Source organism: Aphelocoma coerulescens, chromosome 2, assembly GCF_041296385.1.
Source record: "Aphelocoma coerulescens isolate FSJ_1873_10779 chromosome 2, UR_Acoe_1.0, whole genome shotgun sequence".
Classification (NCBI taxonomy): Eukaryota; Metazoa; Chordata; class Aves; order Passeriformes; family Corvidae; genus Aphelocoma; species Aphelocoma coerulescens.
Genome location: NC_091015.1, coordinates 31,218,066 through 31,239,292, shown reverse-complemented (window position 1 = coordinate 31,239,292; position 21,227 = coordinate 31,218,066). Strand labels below are relative to the sequence as shown.

Genomic DNA, 21,227 nt, shown 5'->3' with positions numbered 1-21,227 from the left:
ATTTTAGGATGGCTCACTTCAACCAAAGTTCATTGTTTTTAAGCACATAATTTCTTCAGTCTGTTTTATGCAGAAATGCTTCCTATGTAGTCGTGTACATGGTTTTTGATTGAAAACAAACCCCACCTGTACTCTGTGTTTAACTGACCTGCAGCCATTCTCTGAAAAGCTGATGATAAGAACAGTGTCAATAAAGCATTTGAATTGAACATTGAAATAACTGTTGTGTCCTACTTTGCTTCTCTCTTTATTATAAAGAAGTCTGGCAAAATGGAAGATATATAAATGAGAGCTGTGTATAGCTCCACAGTAACTTTATACCAACTTAAACAAAGCTTTAGTATCTTGGGTTTTTTCAATGAAGATTCACTACATTAATCACTTCTGTAATTGATGCAAAGTATCCTAGTGTTTATTGTTCTTCAGTAATAAAAATGTTTGCTTCCAAATGAGTTCAGTGTTTATTAATTGTGTGATTTCTCTTTTGTTTAGATGAAATGCAACTAGTAGAGGGTAGTTCTACAAGTGAACAACAGTCAGATCCTGGTCCAGATCCTACAAAAGAAGTGGATCCAAATCATCCTACTGATGGAACAGAAGAACCTGAATTTACCAAAGAGATGGAGGCACTAGCCCTGCAACCTGAAAGTCCACTGGAAAGTGAGACTGCCTTAGATGACGTTGATCTTCAAAAAATTCAAGATTCTGAGGAGTAAGAAGAGGGTAGGAAGGGACTGAGAGTTCTCAAGGGTACTAAAGAATTTTTTATGCTGACCATGTCTGAGTTCTAAAGCATGGCTTATGCAAGACTTCCTTTAAAAGACAGAATGTCTCTGTTCATCAAGAGATAGAATATTGCCTACTTTGTCTATAAATACTCCAGGTTTTGTTGTAAATTGTCAAGATAGGTATTTATTATCTGCTAAAAACTAGAGTGGCATAGATCCATCTGTATGTATACCAACAATAAGCCTAGTGAAACTCTGAATATCTGTGGTTAATGAACCACTTAGTGAAAAATGAAAAGCATTGGTTTGGATTATTCATGTTTTCCTAACTTAAAACTTGTTTTAATTGTAATTTAAATATTTTTTTCTGCAAATATATAGACCTGTAGTTAAAAGCACTGGAAGGCCAACTGTTAAATTGCTTTTTTTTTCAGCACTTTATGAAGCTTTATCTGAAGGAATTCAGTAGCAATTAAGTTTCTGAAGATACTCATCTGAACTCTCAACTTTTCATGACATTACTGTAAATATTTTTGACTAGTGAGAGCACAACAATAGTGTCTAAAACTAAACTGCTGTTTCAGGTATCTCAAGCTGATGGTGAAATGTGTATTTCACTATTGGTTTGGTCAGAAATATTCCAAAGTCTAATGAAGGGAAGACCAGAATGACTCAAAATATTTTGACTGACAAGAATAATGCATTCTAAATCATTTTTCAGGTAAAGATGCCTTAGAGCACATTGGGATGTTGCTTATGAATTATTTCATAAACATAAAAATGCTTAATATTTTTCATGCTGAACTGGTCACAGTGAATTAAATGAGAAAATTCATGTGTGCATTGATACAACTGGGATTTCACTTCAGCTTTCAACTAAATACCAGATCTAGAAAATAGCTTCCCTCAACTTTGCTTTTCATTCAGATTTATTTCTGTGTCTCATGAAGTCAGTGGGAATGCCACAACTGAAAATACCACTTGCTGCATAAGGATGGCAAAATTGGAGACTGTCTTATTGTTGGCTGAATCACTGGTGTTTTAAACATGGCAGTGTTCTTCTAATTAAAGGAGCAAGGACCGTCCTCAAAACAGAGGGAAAATGCTATTAATTTTTTTACTGTTTAATATGTTGAAGGTTTTTGTTTAATATTCTGAAAACCGTAAGAGTGAGGATACATAAATGCACCTGTGCAGGGAATGTACCTGTGTTTTAATTTCAAGGATTAGTAGATTGTGAAGAATAAAGGGAAATTTTTTAAAAGAAAGGAGCTATGTGGCAATTCTGTTTCCTGTGTCTGTAACATGGTGACATTCTCATGTGACATGCAGGGCCTCCTGTAGCTTGAGTATACAAGTTTAACTTGATGACAGCTGGCAAGCGAGTTGCCTGCTTGGAACTCAGATCTGTACTCAGTCATGCTGTAGTCACCCTCCACTCTGAGCTCTGGGAATGCAGAAGTGCTGCTGCTTCCCTGTTCCACACATAGCATTTGGGGCTCACAGGGATGTGTTGCTCTTCAAGGGTTCTCTGAAAATGCCAGCCCTTTAGGGCAAAAGAGTCAGGGTTTTGGAAGAGTGCTAAAATCCCCAGCACAAATCCTTCTTTCATTCTCCCAGTGGTGGTGCCTTGCTCATTGGAAATCTTTGGTTCCCTGACAGGCCACCAGACAACCTCATCTCCAACCTGCTTTCAACAGGAAGGTTGGACTGGGTAAGCTCCAGAGATCCCTGCCAATGTAGACTGTCCTGTGGCTCTGTGCTAACTTAGGAGAGAAGGAAGGAACTCGGAAGACAAGCTACAACCTGAAAGAAGGGCTTTGATATGTTTAGAAAGCATCATTGACTTTAGGCCTTTGATGGAATGGAAGGAGAAATACGTGAGGAAATGTATTATAAGAAATAAAAGTATTTATCCTTAGTTTCTTAAAAATCAGTGTGCATTTTAGTACTTTCTGATAACAAAATTACAGTAAATTGCATTTCAAGCAACGTTTTTTATAACACTGCCACTATTTATCATTTGTTATCTTAATTTCTTCACTCTCTATACTACATATGTAGTATAAAAAATAACAATTTTTTTCTGGAAATTCACTTAATTAGAGGCATGTTGTGTACTTGTTTTATTGAGATGTTAACCTACTTACGGGGTTAACACTAGAGAGGGAAATTGTTTTTTTCTCATCTAAACTGGACTGTCAGCTTCTCAAGGGGCTCCTCTGCTTTGTTTTAAAGCCGTCTTTCTTTGCAGGTGGCTACTTTGTTCCAATCCACAGCTGAAAATTCCATTAGAGATCTTGTCATTGCCCGTGCTAAAACCGCATCTTTGGGGTCCTCAAATGGTACTCTGCCAAAAGAACAAAGCAAGTCCATTACCTGAACATTTCCAAACCACTTCAGGACTAATTTACAACACACGCTGTGTAGAAAGTGAAAGTAGCAGTCATGATGTCGCTAAGAGGGAGGACTTAAAAATTTTAAATTTACAGAAGGTTTTCTTCTACCAAATTTAAGACAGCAAAACAAAATGAGAATAGGTCAGAGTCATAGGATTCTATTTGAAAAGATCATGCTATAAATTATTTTAAATACATTTATAGTAGACTTAAAAATGTTTCTTTGTTTTCAGTGTTTTCCCCCACAAAAGTTGTAATTGTGTACTTTTAATGCTCTGATTCAATGGACGTGATTCAAGTGATTTTATACCCATTAATTTAAATGCACATGTATTTCACTGTGGATCTCTTAACTAGCCCTCAGGCAAATATCCATTCTCCAAGCTCTGAATCCAGATCCCTGTGAGCTTGTGTTCATGTATCCTGCCACAGCTGCAGTCTGGGAGAGAAAAGCAACAGACTCACAGTGTCAAAGCAGGATTGACAAGGAACCAAAACCTTCCAACTCAGATACAATATTAAAACTATCTTGTAAGAACTTCTTTCTTAAAGATGTCCCTGTAGTAACACACCTCATATAAGCCACAGGACTATCTCCACTAAGTATAATGCTCTTTGTCACGAAAAGGCACCTTGCAAAGCCTCAGCATTTCTGTAAGACTCGAGGCAGCTGCACATCCATTCTATCAATGAGGACAGCTAACTCCACTGAAGGCAGGTAAGAATTAATTTTTCAACAGAAATAAGCTTGATTTTAAAGATCTGTGTTCCGAGTACTTTTAAAAGATATCACATGTAGGGTTTTATTAATTCCTTTAATGCATTTTTCAAATCTTTTCATGTGTAAAGCTAGAAAATAAAGCCAAGCCTGATACCTAAAGTTTGTAGATTTATTCTTACAAAGTGTGCATCTAAAATGTCACATTAAAATGCAACCTTTCTCCTGTCTCGATCCAGACACAGAAATAAAAGTTTTACATTTATTTCTATGATTTTGAAACTGAACAGAATAAAAATAACATCATGTACAGACTAAAAAAGTTTCATTCTACAAGTCATAATATTTTCCAGAGAGTGTATTTTTGAACAGCCAGTCAGGAGAATGTTTTCTGGGACATAATACAGAACAGCTATTCTGATGCTCTTAATACTTTGAGCATGCTTTTTCTAGTGATCAGTATTTGATCTTACAAATAAATGGCATTTTTATGTACCAATTTCCAAATGTGGAATACCTTTCAATACTAAATTTTAGACATCAAACCTAGTGTAGAGTTGCAGCTATATTAAATACAAAGACCTGAAACTGTTTCAAAAGCTCATTTTTACTGGACATTTTCTCTAGTTAGGGTATTTTTTAAGCATGGTAAGAGGAGATTAAATGCTTCAGAGATGTAAAAGGAAGAAGAAAGCCAAAACAGTACTTACTTATTTGTGTTATTTCCAAATTCACAACCTATAACAGAAAGTTCAAATTATGACGTTAATGGCTGTACACCAATTTGAATAGCTGAGGATTGACTACTATCCTGATCCTAAATTGCTTGTTCAAATTAATTGAAAACTAGCACATGATTTGAAATATTTAAGATAATATTTTACTAAATTACTGTGGAAGCAAGTATTTGTTGGGTTTTAAGTGTATGTAGTTTTAAGTTTCTTGTATTTTATTTTCATTAAGTGTTTTTAAGTTTCTTGTATTTTATTTCCTATAGACATACACAGCCATGCTTTGTTTTCTTTCACAGATAATGATGCCACTGTATATGTGCATGATTGCAGGGTAGAGCTAAAGACAGCTGTCAGCCCACTTTGATCATCATCAGCAAAAACTTATTAAATATGCTTAAACTATCCTCCTTTTCCCAACCTCTTCAAAATCATTGTTAAATACAGTGCTTTCAGTTTTACTATTGTGATATATACATTTAAAAAAACTGGCAGGTATTTGATTACTTTCCAGACTTCCATCTACACTATTTAAAATACTACTATTTCAGTCATCTATGCACAATGGTGGTTTTCTTATCTTTAAAACATAAAAAAGATGACAAGATTGGTGGAATTTCAAAGTTTGTTCTGGATTGTGATACAAGTCTCGTGGTTCCAGGTGGTATTCACCTGCTTTCTCGCTTCCAGATCTGAATGGTTTAATAACTCTAAAAACTGCTTTATATGCTATTATAAGACATCATTAAAATATTCTCAGCTTAGAAAGTGTAAAGAGGAATCTGCTTACAAAACCAGGCAAGATATGTAACATTTAGAACACTAGAAGAAAATATTTTCAAGAGATTATCTTGTAAAAGCACTAGAGGGCATCAAAACTCTGTGATGCTGAGCACTGAGAGTCAGAAGTGTATTGAGACATTTTAAATAAAGGTAAAACTAAACACAAGACTCATACTGACAAAAAATTTTGTTCAGCTGTCTTTAAAGACAATAATGTAACTAAAGTGTTTGATTAGAAATTATCTGCCACAATACTCTCAAGTGGAAGGATTCATTTGTTGCCTGCTGCTGCTACAACTACTTACTTCATGAGTTCTTGATGCATTTATATTTTATTACTAAAACCAATAACATTTTATCAGATGAATGAAAAAAATGTTTCTAATTCAAATCACCTAAAAATGTATTCTTTTCCTTCCAGTATTGTAAATACCTGTGGGCATTATTGGTCTTCTGGCTGGTTGAGTGCATCTGCTAGATCCCACCGTAGTCACCAGGGATGTATCTACTCTCTTCCCAAAAGCTATTGACTGCATGACCCAAGCCCTTTTGGGGTTATAGAGATGAAGCGCTGACTCCCTTTCTCTTTGTGTAACTGCTGTTAAAAGGGATATAAAAAATATAATTTTCTTCTATCAATTGAAAAGGCTGTATACAAAAGGTGATTCATGTATTTTCTGCGCAGTTTTTAAACAATAGTGATGTTAATGACACAATTTCAGAACAATTCAAAATGGGAGCATGGAGTGGTATTTTCTAAGGCTTCAGGGTGAAGCCCTGTACAATAAAATATTTTCTTCTGAGTGCAGTTTCTTGCTAGAAAGCAAGACTTTGTGTGCTGCTTAAATGAGACCTACTGCAGAAGTCAGTAAAGATTTTGATTATGAATAGCAAAAACAAGTCCTGGTTTAAGGCCAGTTCAATTCCCATTGGTCAATTACAGAGAAAACCCTAGGAGTGCAATCTCTTTAAGAAAAGCTTAAATTCTTCCTGTTCCGCACTTTAAAAGAAATAATTTTAATTTTTAAACAAATAGTTTGAGCCTGTTAAATTGGGGATGGTAGGTTCAAATATATGAACTCTATACTAATCTAGTACTTCAGCTATGGAACAGAAGTGAGCTAAACTTTTAGAACAAGTAACTGGCAGAAGCATTTTCAGTTCAGGGAAGTTTTGGAGTCATGGTGTCTAGGGGACCAATTAGGAAGGAACTGCAGTAGTCATGCCTGAAGGTAAGAGAACATGAGCACATGTCTTGTGTAAAGGAGACAGCCAGGACTATGCTCTGGTAATGTTCTACAGATGGTGAAGAAGCTTTGTAATGTTTTAGAGAAATAGTTCACTAAATAGAAAGTCCAGGATACAGCTTGACACAAATTACTGCTTCAAGTCTTAATCCAGGACTGACTACAGTAGAACTGTATTTAGGAGATGAAGTCCAGGAAGTTTTATGGAAGTGTTTCTAGACATGTAAATGCAACACGTATTTTTCAGCACATTAAGCTTCAGTCATCATTTCCCAGTCAAAAAGTGATATTCAGCAACACAGCCTGACAGCTGTGTTAAGCACAACTCTTAACACAAGAGCAAATACTCAGGAGAGTGGAGGTACCAGTGCAAAATGACTGTGTGAGCAAATGGGCACCTGGTGAGATCCGGCAACTCCTCATCACCCCCTGGCACCTGCTGGGGCCCATCCATCAGCTTTCCTTCACGACAGCTGCACAGTCTCCCAGCACCTGCAGATATCCTGCATCTGCCTTGCTCAGTCCCTTTTCAAGAAGGCACTGATTTTTCCTTGTTACTCTCTTCTAAACTAGAGCTTGGTAGGAATCAACTATTTTCTCAGTGCTCTCCAGTAATTTTAGTCGTGCCAGTCACACAGTTCTCCAAACACCAGAGACAAAATTATCACCAAAGCTGATTTTCTGAGTACATTGTGGCATGTTTATGCTTCACTGATTTAAAATCTGGGTATTCTTAAGAAATTTTTCTTTTCTGTAGAATTTACAATCTGCAAACAAGCTGTGAAAGATCTCTTGATGACTTGTGAATATTTATTATATTTGAAAGCTTAGTCTGCATTTACCTTACCAAGAAACATTCATATACACATTTAAATGTACAGAAACACATAGATAGCTCAGGATATTATCCATACCTAAATAAGCACGCTCACCCATGTTAATATATACCAGTCTGAATGCACAGAGGTAGGTACATGTTTCTAAGCACAGGCTTTCATCTTTACCCAAATATACAAGAAAAACCTAAACAATTTAAAAAGAAAAAGAAATCAAAAGCATTTAACAAAGTGTTTATGCCATGCAAACTCTTTTTGCTTGACAAATCTTGCAAAATACGAGTATCTTGTTCATTAGTCATTTTTCTCTATCAACAAATGTATGTAAAAGAACAGCTAAGATAATTTCACCTATTTTTTCAAACTGGTTAAAATCAAAAGCAACGGCCAATGCTTTGTGAGAGAGGAAAGCAATCCTTACATTTCCTGTCAAGGAGCTGAACTGAAGGAAGGAAGTATATCACATAAAGCCGGTAGTCTGGATCATATGCCAGAGGGTTTTGGAATAGGTCTGCAAAATGCATGCAGAAAAAAACAATGTCACAAAAAACCAAACCCAGTGAAAGAAGCACTTTGCAAGGCAGGAAAATTAAAGGTCACTAGGAGCAAAAGATTTTGTATGAAACATAAAATTCAAGTTGCTCTTACTCTGGGTAAACAAAGCAGTCTCTTTACACATGTGAAATTACTCACCTAAACATGGACTGCAGGAACTGACTTACTGCAGAGTATGGAAAATACCACAGGCAAGAACTGAGTGAAGGTGCCATCATGCACTCCAAACCTTTGAAGTATTTTTTGTTTTTTTAAGATCTACAGAAAAAACACTGAAGAGTTTCCCTTTGATTTTCTCACATATTGTTAGGTAGTGCCTATTTTAAATAACAATGGTCTTCTAGGTGTGACAAGCTTAAACGTAAGACACAACATTTGTAGGAGGACGGAGTTATTAATATCAGATGAGCTTTAGGACATCTAAGACTTTATCAGAGCTGATAAAAGGCTGTATCCCACAGACACAATATAAAATGTAAATACAAAGCCTTCTGATGTTTTGACAGATGATGAGTTTGAGAACTCACGAAACTTAAGAGAAAAATGTTTCATAGGGCCTAAATTCCGGACACCCTGTGTCCCACTAGCTTTCCTTGAGGCTTGAGATATTGAGCTTCAAAAGCCCATTAGCAACTTGGCTAAAATGTTCATGTTCAGGTTCACATTACCTGTATAACCAAACCTTTGCAACACAGAGACAGGTATCAGTCCTGTGCTGCTGCTTTGCCAGGTGTGGAACATTAGCCTAGCTCACATGCCAAATCAGTTGGTTTAGTGACAGTGATATCTGAGGTTGATTAAAATAGAAACTGGTTCATTCACAGATCAGCTAATAAACAAACAAGTGGTGTGGGGTGGGGCTTCTTTTCTAAATAAAAAACATAATAATGCTATTTATGTCCTTATACAAATACTGTTCTTCTAAGACAGTAAAAAAAAAATCAGGAGGCTGTCACCTTGAGATCAGAGTGGGGGAAAAAAATCTTAAATTAATAATTTTTACAACTTCTGCTACAGTCTACAGTAATCTGTTTTTCTGTGCAGAGCCTGTGGCTAGGACTTGCTCTAGGGTAAAAAAATTCTGTTATAATATCATTTTAGCAGTTAGGGAGAGGAAGATGGTATTACTGAATAAGAGACAGTAGAAGAAAAAAGCCTGAAAATACTCCACACAGATTTGTAAACTATGGGATGCAATTTCATGTTGTTCAGGACAAGTATGGCTGCTGAGAGGGCTCACTGCTTGATGGGATTTAGCAGATATTTTTGAGAAGTAACAGGGCTGGAATAAACCTGTCTATGTATTTTCCTACATAGAAAACACCTGTCCCATGTATGCAGAGGAAAACTTTTAATTCTTTAATAATTTTTTTAAAATCACTGTACTTAAAATTAGTAAGAAACCCACATGGTGGCAGCAAAAGTTCTATTTTTACTGAACAAAGTAATATGTATCTATTTTTTCCTAGAAAGTGTTAATCAGAAAGAATATTACATATGTATCTGATAAGTCTGTTTTTGAGTCAAGAAAATATACTACAGCATTCCAAAGAGAAAAATGTTTCAGAAAGATCTCTAAGAGCAGCTATGTTTGGTAGTGGAATAGAATAATGATTCAAGAGAGATTTTTCCAAGGCACAAACCAGGTCTGATATTAAACACTTGTGAATCTAGATGCTGCTTGGACTACATCCCTGCTCAACAACACTGATTTGTAGGTTTGTTTTAGAGAACGTGAATTTTTCTACTACTTACTTTTACAATAAATTCAACCATTGTACAGATCAAGATGGTTTTGTTTTACAAAACATCTGGGATCAATTCCTGGCTGAGCTATCTACTTTCTTGTCAAGGTCATGCAATTTTAGTTCTACAAATTAGGATAATGCTTTCTTCCTCCACAGTTTTGTCTGTTTTCTCTATCTGGAGTGTAGGAAAACAGTGTGCCTCTGCCACATGGGGCAGAAACAGTGAACAAGAGAGTTTTCTGAGGTCTAGCAGCAGGATGTTATCAGCTGTGGACAATAAATCAGTTGAGGCAATTTACAGAGTACGTAACAAAAATCTTGGATTCCAAAAGGGAGATGTGAGCACAAGGTGAGCCCATAAAGAAGCACTCTGAATCTCCCAAAAGGCTGCAGTTGTGAGCAGCATGTGCAGTAAATCTTTTAAAGCCGAGTGTCTTCCCTAGACACCTGATGAAGGATGGTTGTTATGCTACACATCCAGTGCAGGGCAGTGGCTAAAATCATGACAGAGCTTTCAGGAAGAAAAATGCAACATTTTGGCAGCTGGATGCTACTCCTGACGTGAACAATAATACTGTGTTTTAATAGTTCTATTGTCCCCAAGAGCTACAAAACAATAAAATGTTGTTAAGCATCCAGGAGCTCTGCTGAAGGCTAGCAAGCGGGGTTTTTTTAAAATCAGATTGTTTGGCAATAAAAAAGATCTACCTCATAACAGTGAGAAGTCTCACTGGTTTTGTTTTATAAAAGTGATCTATGGGCACAGCCCTTTTCAAAGCTACACAGTGCAAATTCTGCAGCCATTTATTATTTATTAATAATGCAAGAAGGCAGATAAATTATATAGTAATATGATGTATAGGATATGACTTTTAAAATTTATTTTGTTCATTTACTGATTTAATTTAGTTCAAATATGACAGGGCATTTTATTAAACCAATAGAGACCTGTTAATTCGAGAACTCATTATTATGAAATCCCCTTGGAGCAAACACACTGACAATTTTTTTCATGACTGCAAAGGTCAAGAAAGAATGACTTTAAAGTTATGGTTATTAAGGTTGTTAAGCTTCTTCCACTGGTTACTGTAGTACTGTACAAATCTTTGAACTAAACAACATTTTTTTTTAAATTAGGGTAGATCAGTATATTACATATATTGTTTGACTGTTCTTTCAAACACTTCCTTTTCTATGGTGGTGGCCAGTCCAATTTGCATCCAATTTTCACCATGCCTTTGTAACTGCCATTCATAATAACTCAGCAGCACTTTAACTATCTGCTAGGTATTTCCCACAGATGGTTGCAACAAGTACAACAAACTTCCTGTGCTTGTTGAAGCTCCTTATTAATTCGTAGAACTAACATTAAAACCGTGACTGCACCATTCATACATAGGATGTCTTTCCAGACTCTGCCTAATCACTTCAAACGACTGAATTCTTAAATGGACTAATTTTTCTATCTTGCATATAATGAAAAAATATCAGTAGTTTGGCTGGCATGTTGTCTTCCTAAATACTTGATTTGTTTTTTTAGTTTTGGCCCAAAGTCAAGTCAATTAAAAGTTTACTTTTCCATTCATATTTTCCTTTCCCACAATCAGACATTCAGTTTTCTGAATGCTTAAGGAGGTGTTACGGCCTGGTGACATTCTGACATTCACCTCCTTAACCATGTCACTACAGCACAGAACTTGTTTCCTGTCTTCTTCTTTGCCAAGCACCTGGCATGGCATATGTTGACATTCCTTTAGGAATCATGGAAAAAGACTGCTTATATTTTCACTTTCAATATCTTAATAGCATATAATCCTACCTTCCCTGGAGGCTACTTCTTACATTGCAACTTACTGGTGCCAACACTGTCTTGTATAACTTATTTGAAATTTCCATTTCCAGCTAGTGTATGCTCCTTAACAAGACATTGTTATGAATAATACCTAAAGTGTATTTATTCTTAGGTTCTAGAAATCCAGTCTGCCAAAAAGATGCAGATAGGAAGTTCTATAAGCAAGAGAATTAATGAGGCAGGAATTTGGGTTCTATAACCTATCACTCACACTCTCAACAGCAATAACACCCATTTCTCAACTCCTTTCACCTCTATGACAATCTCACTGTACTCCTGTATTCCATTACAAAGAGGCAGCTGTAAACTGCTTAGACACCCTCCAAGCTACTCATCCAAGATACTGGCTAGCCAGCAGCCAAAAAGTTCACTTCTGAACTCACTTAGCAGTTTTTCCTCAGTTGAGGTACTCCTTGTGGAATTTTCATGTCTTAGACATCTCTTTCTTCTGTCAAATTTGGTTTAAATTGATAATTAGCCTCAAAAGCTATTAGCAAATGAGCGGAAACAGACAAGAAATATCCTGATAAGAAACTAGAAAGCTACTACTTGCTGTTCTGCAAAATAAAAGTAAGGTATTACTTAGAGTCTGCAAGCTTATCATTCCTTTCAATTCCTTCACTGTTTTGCCAAGTTTTTTTAACTCGTTGTTGTGAAGAAACAGAATCTGCAATGAACATAAGTGTTTCAGAGCACCTGAAATAAAATGAAAAATAATTAATCATTCTCACCACATCTACCTTTACTAGAACATTATTTTGCTATGCTGTACACCAAATTTGATATTTTAGTTATCTATGTATGCCTGTCTTTTGGTAACACATTGCATGAGATATTAATTAAAACAATAAATTAGAGATTTTAATGTCCTTTTCACCTTTCTAGTCACATCCTTTAAACACATGCCTAACTTTTTTTTTTCATTTCAATTCTTTCCATTTGTCCACATCACCCTTGCATCAACAAATCAGCCGCAACTGCAACCTCTCTTCTGCCTCCCTTCCTTCCTCCTATATCCCTATAATATTTGATTAATTCACTTCCTTTTACCTTGACCTAATATTACCTCTGCCTCACAAACAATAATATATCCCTAATACTGCCTTTGCCTCACAAATAATAAACAGTGAATTCCTTAGAAAATAGTTCAGTTCCAAGTAATTACTGATGTATTTAAAAGCCATTACAAAATATTGTTGTGACCCAGACTATGTGTTCACATCCTCACACATCAGGATTAGACATCCCATTTTCCAAACTATATACAGTATTTTATCCACATTTCTCTACTAATGATACCCTTCTCTCTACCCATATTTTGTTATCATCTGTATTGTCTCTTGTATCCATGCTTATGTCTTTCAAAAATAAAGTTAGCTCAAAATTTCACAGAAACTAATCAAGATCATTTCTCATCCCAGCATTTTACAGAGACAGAGAAAAATAAAATGTTAACATTTAAAATGTCTAAAATATTTAGAAATCTATTATGCTTTGGTCTGTTCATTCACAAATTCACAAGTCTGGTAAAGCCATTTCAATCTACAAGGGCAAGCAAAACTGAAATAGAAGACAGATGCATTTTTACAATAAACCAAGTTTGGTGGTAACTTTGCAAAATACTTCTGGTTATGAATTCTCAGTATTAAATATGGTCATGTAAGATCAAAATTTTTTCACAATTGCCTGACATAAAGTGAATGACATTTCATCCCTTATACCAGAATAAACATATCACCTTATTGCCACTCAAGTATGCTGGAAAAATTAAATATCTAATAATTAACACACTCTAATTATGCATACATAGGAGCTTTCAACCAATAAGTTACTTGCCTGTCATCCAGTTTTATGAATTTGAAGCCAATACAGAGAAAAGAAAGTATAGGCCTCTGCTCAACAATCTAAAAATGGAAGATTGGTACCTGATATATCTGTCAGCTCATTATTGTTGAGATAGAGTTCAGTCAAGCAATAGTTTTTGACCAAGAAGGTTAAATCTTGGATCTGAAATCAGAGTTAGGCAAAGTGTTATATGTCAGTCTAAATACAGTGTCAGAGAATTATAAATGTGGCCTCTTGAAAACTGTTTAACCACAAGTAGTTTCTTATATTTCTGTTTAAGACTCTTGGTTTAAGGATTCTCTTGACAGTTCAACCTTCATTAGAAATACCAATTACACATCAAATACAAGCAGTACAGCCTTATCTAATTTTTTGAAATACAGATTTAACATTTGTATTTGGAAGGACATTTCTCTGAAATTCCCTGGTCTCCACATTCTCCTTTCCTTCTATCCACATTTGAAATAATTTTTATTGTGAGAAGACCCTTGTAGAGCACAATAATTCTATGTTGGTTTAAAAATATTCCTAAAATATATCATTGGAATAAACCAAGCCTCTTGCTTTTAAATTATTTTTTCACTAGCAGGCTTAAAGAGCACGAATTTGTCCTAATTTTTCAGAAATGTCATCTAATCATATTTAGAGAATCAATTAGAGTTACAGAAAAAAAAGTAAGTATGTGTAGAGGTGTATTCCCAATAAAGAGTTATCTTCAGTCCCTATGGAATCACACCTTCTTGCTTGGAGAAGCTCAATTCCAGTACTGCTTGACTCCAGTGCAAGGTAAAGTGTCTGCAGTGGGTTAACAAGCTGACCTTTATAATCGCTGAGAACTGGGAGCACTAATGGTGCTGAATTTTTTATCCCACAGTTTAAATGCAAGAGCAACAAACAGAATGTTATTCCTGACTCTTTGAATTCTGTCATGGGAAATAATTTGTTAGGGAAGGAATTATTTCAGTCCTTGAATTTTGCCACTGACTCCAAAATAAATGTGCTTTGCTCTGTGCACTAACAGTATCTGAAAGCTGGAAGGAAGAGAATTAAGACAGAAATTTTCCCACTCCCTGGTACAGTGCTTTTCCCTATCTTTGGCAAGTTTTGTTTTCAGGATCATCTGAAGTTTGCTCTTTTTTTTTTTTTTTTTTTTTGATAAAATTACTGTGTACAGAAAAATATGCTCCTCCTATTGAGGCATTTAAGTAAGGCTTTTCCTATGAAAAGCCACTGAGTGACTTCTCCACACAAGTTACACAGAACAACAAAAGAATGTTCTTTGTTACTGCTTAGGTAGGAAAGTGATCAAAAATCCAATTAATTTATCTTTTTTGATCAGCAAGATCAGTTCTGCTTAGTCATCAGGCCATTTCTTCTTTTTCTTTAATGTCCTTTAGCTATACAAGGAAAAGCCTTATTATACCTGTGATTTTAGTTCAATATTTTAATATATCTATACTTCTGCTTTTTTTGAAAATAGTTGGATAAAGAGAGATCTTTTGATGAATTGGACATAAGATGCCATGTAACTGATGCTAGCCTGGGGCAGCAGATATACATGTGCTCTGAAGTGACATGGAATGTAAATTTATTTTTTTTGCTGCTCACAGATCTACTTACTTACCTGAGCAAGCAATTCTGGTGATTTAAGAACTTGGGTTCACTGTGAAAGTCATGTAAACTACTGTACAGTAAAAAATATTTTATGGGGTTTTATTAGTTTTCTTGCTTTTTATTACCATTGACTAATGGTGAGGGTTTGGATACAATTCAACCATTTAGTAATGGTTGGCTATGAACATGTAGATTTCTAAATCAGACAATTCTACTGTCTAGTAGATGATTTTGTGTCAAACAAAATGTGCTTACAATTGACTGGAAACTGTATTGTCTGGACATTTTAACAGAACACTGTCTTAAAACCCATGGAGGATATGATAAACACTAGGATCCAGATTTGCACAGATGGAGAAAGTGAGGCACGTGGTTTGTGTAACTGGTTTAGGACCTTACACTGCATCGGAAACAAGAGAAATTAATGTGGCCCAATGTCACACTCCAACCATTTGTCTGGAAATCTCTTAAATACACCAAGTTTAGGTGACACAATGTGTAAGGGCAACAGATACCCCATCATCCCTAGAACTGCAGTGCTGCTTCCCGTGCACACGGAGAAGCTCATTTCCCAGAGTTTTATGTCACTTTTGTGTGCATGACATCAAAAACGAACTTGACCTCGACCATCAGCCTGCCAAGAAATAAACTGTGCATGTCTGCAAGGGCAAAGAAGACCCATGCATTTCCTGCAATCCACTCCTGTCCTACAGCCGCATCACCCCTCGGTCTGTTCCAAGAACTGCCCACTCTAGCTACACTGGGAACTGAGGAATTAGCACAGAACCTCTGCTTCTTAAATACACAGAACTGATAAATCTGATGTCAATCTAAAGGAAAATACATTAGCTTATACTCTGTAATTAAAAAAAAATAAGGTTTCTTCAAATCTGTTATATTTGACAGTTAAATTAGCCTGGAAATTAAAAGTAATTGATGAGTTTGACAATTATATAATACTGTGTTAGAAAAAAAATAATCAGGGAGTACAGATGCATTGTTCTGCTCTTTAAAGAAGTATTTTATTACCTTATTGTTGTTAATCCACAAATACCTTAATCTGGGAAACTGTGATAGATTTGGGATACTCCTTAGTCCTCTGGTGGAAAAAAAAAAAGAGTAACAAATTTAACATCAGTAGTGCTTAGTAATTTTATAAATATTTTATTTTTTCATAAATAATATTATACAAGAACTAGAAAGGCACACTTCCCTAGAATTTATAGCAGAAAAAGACAAAAAGAACAAGATGGCAGAGACAGTGTAAGCAATCTGCACACCTGCAAGCATAACGAGGCAGCAGGTGGTAAAGAAACAGGAACAAAATAAGTGATACATTAATTGCTTTTCCATAACAGCATGAGTTATGAGTCTGAGTCACATGTACTTTGCAGTTTGTAGAAATCCTGCTCAGCACACAGGAGGAGAAGTTTGGCACCCTGGGGACATGAAGCTAAAAGGAAAACTGCTTTGAAGGTGCAGTGGGGATTGTCCAACCAGAGTGCCAGAGAAGCCAACAGAAGACAGACATCAAACATGTCAATGTGCATTTTTTATTATTTTTTATATTAGTGCATATTGTGAAATATTTTGCCCTTTTTCCACTCCTGTCCTCATAGAAACTTAGTACATCCACTGCATCCACTGAGGCTGAAATGATCTCCCATGTGCTAGTAAGTTTTTATTTTTTAAATTGTGTTTCTAGCACTTTGAGTTTGCTAGTGTACTATAAATAAAAAATTACCTACTGACCACAAAATATTAGTGAGGTGCCAAGGAATTTTAACTAATTGCTCTTCTTTATTTTTCATTGCTTTAAATAAATGTTCTTAATTTCCACTAGAAAAATTATAGATTACCTTTACTCGACAATTTTTAATTGCCATAATAAAAATTTCCTTGTGGATTTTAATGTGTTGCAAGACTAAGGCCAGTGTTTCAGAAAGTAACAGGACTGAAAAAAACTAACCTCATATCATCAGGCTAAAGTCATGTTTGTTTTCCAACTTTGAAACCTGGTCTCTATCTTTCCATGTTGTCATTTTATTTGTTGGGTTTTTTTTTTTTTCCAACACACCCTCCAGGTACAGACAAAGGGAGGGTGGGTGGATGCCTTTTCTCATCTTGCATTTGGAAATGAAAGTCAGTCAAGAGCAAACCCTACAAAGTTGAGGTGCTATACTTTTAGTCCCTTGTATTACTGAAAATCAGATTATCTCTCATGTTGTTACTTTGTTAAACTGTTTATTTGGCTTTCTCAGATAAGCCATAAAAACTAACTTAATGTGTCTATTGTCACAACTAACAGAAAAAGACACCACTGTAAGTAGCAGGGACAAGCAGATGGCTGTTGACAGGACACACAGAGCTCCTATCTGATTCTCCTGTGCACCCCTGAACTACATTTCAGGTAGCAAAGACAAAATTTCTTACATTCTTGGCCACTGCCACTCTACAACTAGTTTACAGATTTACATTTAATTGGCTTTACTCCCTGTCTAGTAACAGCCCCATCTTCACTATCTCCAAGCCTCAATCTGGTTTGCTGTTTGTGGCTTTTTTTTTATATTAAGGCATCTAATTTGCCCCAGGTAGAGCTTAATTCCTCCAACATTTTAAAAGAGCCTGTCCTTTTCTAGATGCCTTCCAGACTTTGTATGTCTTTTATAAACTGATCCTTTTTGGCCTGCAGCACTCTTTTTCTACCTACTGCTAAGTTAAGCAGTTTTCCTGGGAGGACAGCTTTCAGTGTCCAAAATACATTGTTTCATGTCCCTTTAATAGTAGTCGTTTTAAAATATAAACTCATTCTCTCTCATTTGATTGACTTTAATTATTTGTTTCCATTTTCTTATTTCAGCTAGCAGAAAAATATGTCAAACCAACAGTAAAGGAGGCATGATCTGATACTGAGCTTGGATGAGGTTCAAGTTTATATAAACTGATACAGAATAAAAGGAGTTCACTTCTATCCAATCATCAGAGAATCCATCTTGCATCATCTTTATCAAAATGGTTTCATGGGCAGACAGATGACTTCTGTATCTACCATGCGAACATTTCTTTTTATTCTATAGCAAAAAAAAAAATATTTCAAAGCCAGTGAGGGCACACATTCAAGCATTTCAGAACAGAAAATATGCCAATTAAGACTGTATACACAGACTTAATTCTTTACATATGCAGTATAATAATTGTATTGTTTAGAAAGTATGTATATATGCACCTTTTAATTGTCTCATTACTTCAACTTCTCCCTTAAATTTTACACATTTTCTTCTTTCTAAAATGCGTATCTTAAAAAAATTGACAGTAACTATATGTTTTACATCACAAATTATCAAATACTTTCTTGGTGTAAATCAGGAGATAGGATAAGAAATTTAAGCATACTAGTGAGCACATTTAGATTTTCAAGACCATATGGTTTCCATCAAAAACAGACTAGACAACACTGAAATCCCTTAACACCTTTCTTTTTTTTTCACTCATTGGACCAAGAGACCTTGAAAACCTTGTCCCTGAATTATTAAACTACATTAGTTCTTTCTATATGCTGTCAACCATGTGAGCAGTGGATGCAGTTGTGAGGCTGCAGACAGGTATGCAACACTTGGAATTGTGCCCTGGCCAGAAATTCAAAGCACGCTTTCCCAAAACTTTGAAGTATGTCCTGTCATGTATCCATCCCTCTATGGCAGCCTCTCAGCATGTTCATACTACAGCATACACCTCTATCAACCTAGATCACCCACAGGTTCATGAAAGCTTTGCCTTCCTTCACTTAGCACATCTTCTTCTCCTCATCTGCCCCACACCTCAAGCTGTTTCATAAAGCTCTCAGAGGAGATCAGCTCTCTCATCAGCCCAAAATAACCGTTCTTGTGCTTATATTCACTTCATGTTGCCCTGCCCTCCCTTCAGTTCTCAGCAGTAGAGACGCAGGTAATTTCAAAGGTGGTACCACTGAGTTTTGCCATTGCAGTAACAGATTTCTTCAGGGAGGTCAGAAATTTGGCAGTTCTTAGACTGGGCAGGTCCTGTGTTTTTTTGTTTGCCTTCTTGATACTCCTTCCACCCAGCCTTACAAGCCTGTTAGAACAGGCAGAGATCGGCCCATCAAGGCTCACTCCTCTGCTCCCCATGGCAGAAATTCATGTACAACTCTGTGAACTCACAGACCCTCAAGCAACTCTGGGTTGCTGGAGACAGACTGTGTATCTAAGGATGAGGCTGTTAGCTGTAGCACAATTCTGCTATGTGTCGGTGTACCCTCACCATTTCTTCATTCACAACATGTATGTAACTACGTAAGACTATGATTTACTACTGGCATTTCACATATACATAATGTTCAGAGAGGTCCTGATACAGAAAGCACTATGAAAGCTTACTATTTACTGTGTGCTCAACTTCAGTAAAAGTCAAAACAAGAAACATTTTACTTACTGTCTAGCCAGATGCAGTGCTACGACATCCATGTTGCTCTTATAGCCACAGATCTTCAGCTGGTTTTCTATTGCCTGACAGTATACAGTACGTTTGTCAGTATAATGTACTACACCACTATGGATTCATTACATTGTAACATAGGTGAACTTAGAGTTTAATGTGCACACCAAAATTAATATATGTATCACAGCACCTTGCAAACTGTTAGCATAGTCTAAGAGAGATAAAGAGGTAAAAAATGACAGTCTCTATTTTATATTGACAAAAATACTCCAGTGATTAGGTTACACTTACACTATTTTTTTTTTCCTGTGGAGAATCACGGTTGGTAGACATGAAGTGAGAAATTAATGTACATTAACTGGACAATGGGCTTCTCACTCAGGTCAGCTAACCCAGTACTTGTGATGAACAAGGCAACTGCTTACTTTGCATTACAGTTGCAACTTTATTTTACACGGCTTTACTTTAAAACTGTGCACGTGACATTTTAAAGCTACGCATCTAAAAAACTCTGCTTGTACATTTAGCATTGAAAAATGCAGACAATTTTTATTTTCAGAGTATATTACTGATGTGTCATAACTTGCAAGGCAACAAAATCCATCAACATAAGAATTATGGATCTCTCTTACTAGTGGCTGATAAAAACTAAACTGTGTGTCAGAAAAAAATGGGTTTAACACATGAGCTATTGTGCCCAACGTCATTATGATCACTATTAAAACACAAAATTGATACAACTTTACAAGTACAAAATGGCTTGGAAACACGGACAGGCATGTCAAGAGTGGCCTGTACTGGCTGCACAACCACTCCAGCGTGTTCTGGGTGTACTAAACATACACAAAATAACTTGCAAATGTGTGGGACCTGTGGCACTCTCTGACCAGAGGCAGCCAGGCACTCACAGGGCTGCTTGTTCCACACAGCGGCTGTGGGACGCTGCCATTTGCCCGGAACTCGGTACGGCCAGCTGTCAACTGCAGCTGTCGGGTAGGGGAAAGATCTGGGACAAATGGCCATAGTTGTCTTTCTATGCGTGCAAAATCTGCCCATGGAACACCACCAAGTGGTCTCTGGAGAAAAGCAGCTGTGAGAGACCCCAAGCGTGCCGATGTAAGGCCCCGGCACTGCGGGACACGCCGATGGGGAGTGCGGACGTGACAACGGTGAACGCACACCTACTGCAGAGAGCAGCAATCCCGGGTGGCGCGTTCCACACTCAGGAAGGCTGTGCTCAAAGATTTGTATTTCGCACCCTCCGTTATGCGGGATCTCATGTCCTCCCCACCCTGGAGCCCCCCCTTCCCTGTCAGCCCCGGCTCTCCGCCGCCGCACCGGGCGGCCCCAGCGGGGCCCACGTGTGCTCAGCCGCTGCCTCGGAAAGGCTGCCCCGGCTCTCTCGGAGGATCCAAGCCGCTCGCTGCCGCCCCGGGGCCGTGTGGGGGAGCCGAGCGCCTTCCGCCGCCGCGGGAGGACGGAGCGAGCCGCGCCTCGGGGTGCGGTGGCGCTGCCGAGCCCCCCCTAGCCCAGCACAGCGAGAGGGCGAGGCCGAGGGCGCTGGGGCCTTACGGGTACGAGGAGCCCCGGCGGGGGCTGCCGCCGCTCCGAGCGGGGAGCGGCGCGGCCGGGGCGGGCCGGGGGGCGAGGCCCGCCCGCTCACCTGCCCGCCCGCTGTGGTGGCCGCCGCCATCTTAGGGACCCGCTGTGGGCGGC

General features: G+C 37.3%; 2 protein-coding genes across 3 annotated transcripts in view; one reads left to right on the top strand and one right to left on the bottom strand.

Moving 5' to 3' along the window:
• LOC138106400 (ankyrin repeat and MYND domain-containing protein 2) overlaps window positions 1–1,999 on the top strand; it is a 26,489-nt gene extending 24,490 nt beyond the window's left edge. For both annotated transcript variants that reach the window (XM_069006950.1, XM_069006951.1), the window contains exon 10: window positions 493–1,999. In XM_069006950.1, the coding sequence (XP_068863051.1) occupies window positions 493–716 (224 nt within the window). In that variant the 3' untranslated portion in view covers window positions 717–1,999. The remainder of the gene's footprint in view (window positions 1–492) is intronic.
• Window positions 1,775–21,227, bottom strand: LOC138106402 (leucine-rich repeat-containing protein 72-like). The gene is made up of 8 exons (XM_069006954.1): window positions 21,175–21,227; window positions 19,506–19,579; window positions 16,086–16,155; window positions 13,523–13,604; window positions 7,864–7,953; window positions 5,793–5,957; window positions 4,556–4,583; window positions 1,775–3,078 (listed from the first exon to the last, which is right to left on the bottom strand). The coding sequence occupies exons 1-8, from the start codon at window positions 21,202–21,204 to the stop codon at window positions 2,961–2,963; spliced, it is 657 nt and encodes a 218-aa protein (XP_068863055.1). The 5' UTR covers window positions 21,205–21,227; the 3' UTR covers window positions 1,775–2,960.

What these genes read in the sequence shown, in the direction of transcription:
- LOC138106402 (XM_069006954.1), bottom strand. Translation starts at nt 21,204, where the DNA reads ATGGCGGCGGCCACCACAGCGGGCGGGCAG. An exon ending in CCACCACAGCGGGCGGGCAG is followed by an intron (nt 19,580 to 21,174) that starts GTGAGCGGGCGG and finishes GTATACTGTCAG; the next exon opens with GCAATAGAAAACCAGCTGAA. An exon ending in GCACTGCATCTGGCTAGACA is followed by an intron (nt 16,156 to 19,505) that starts GTAAGTAAAATG and finishes TTTTTCCACCAG; the next exon opens with AGGACTAAGGAGTATCCCAA.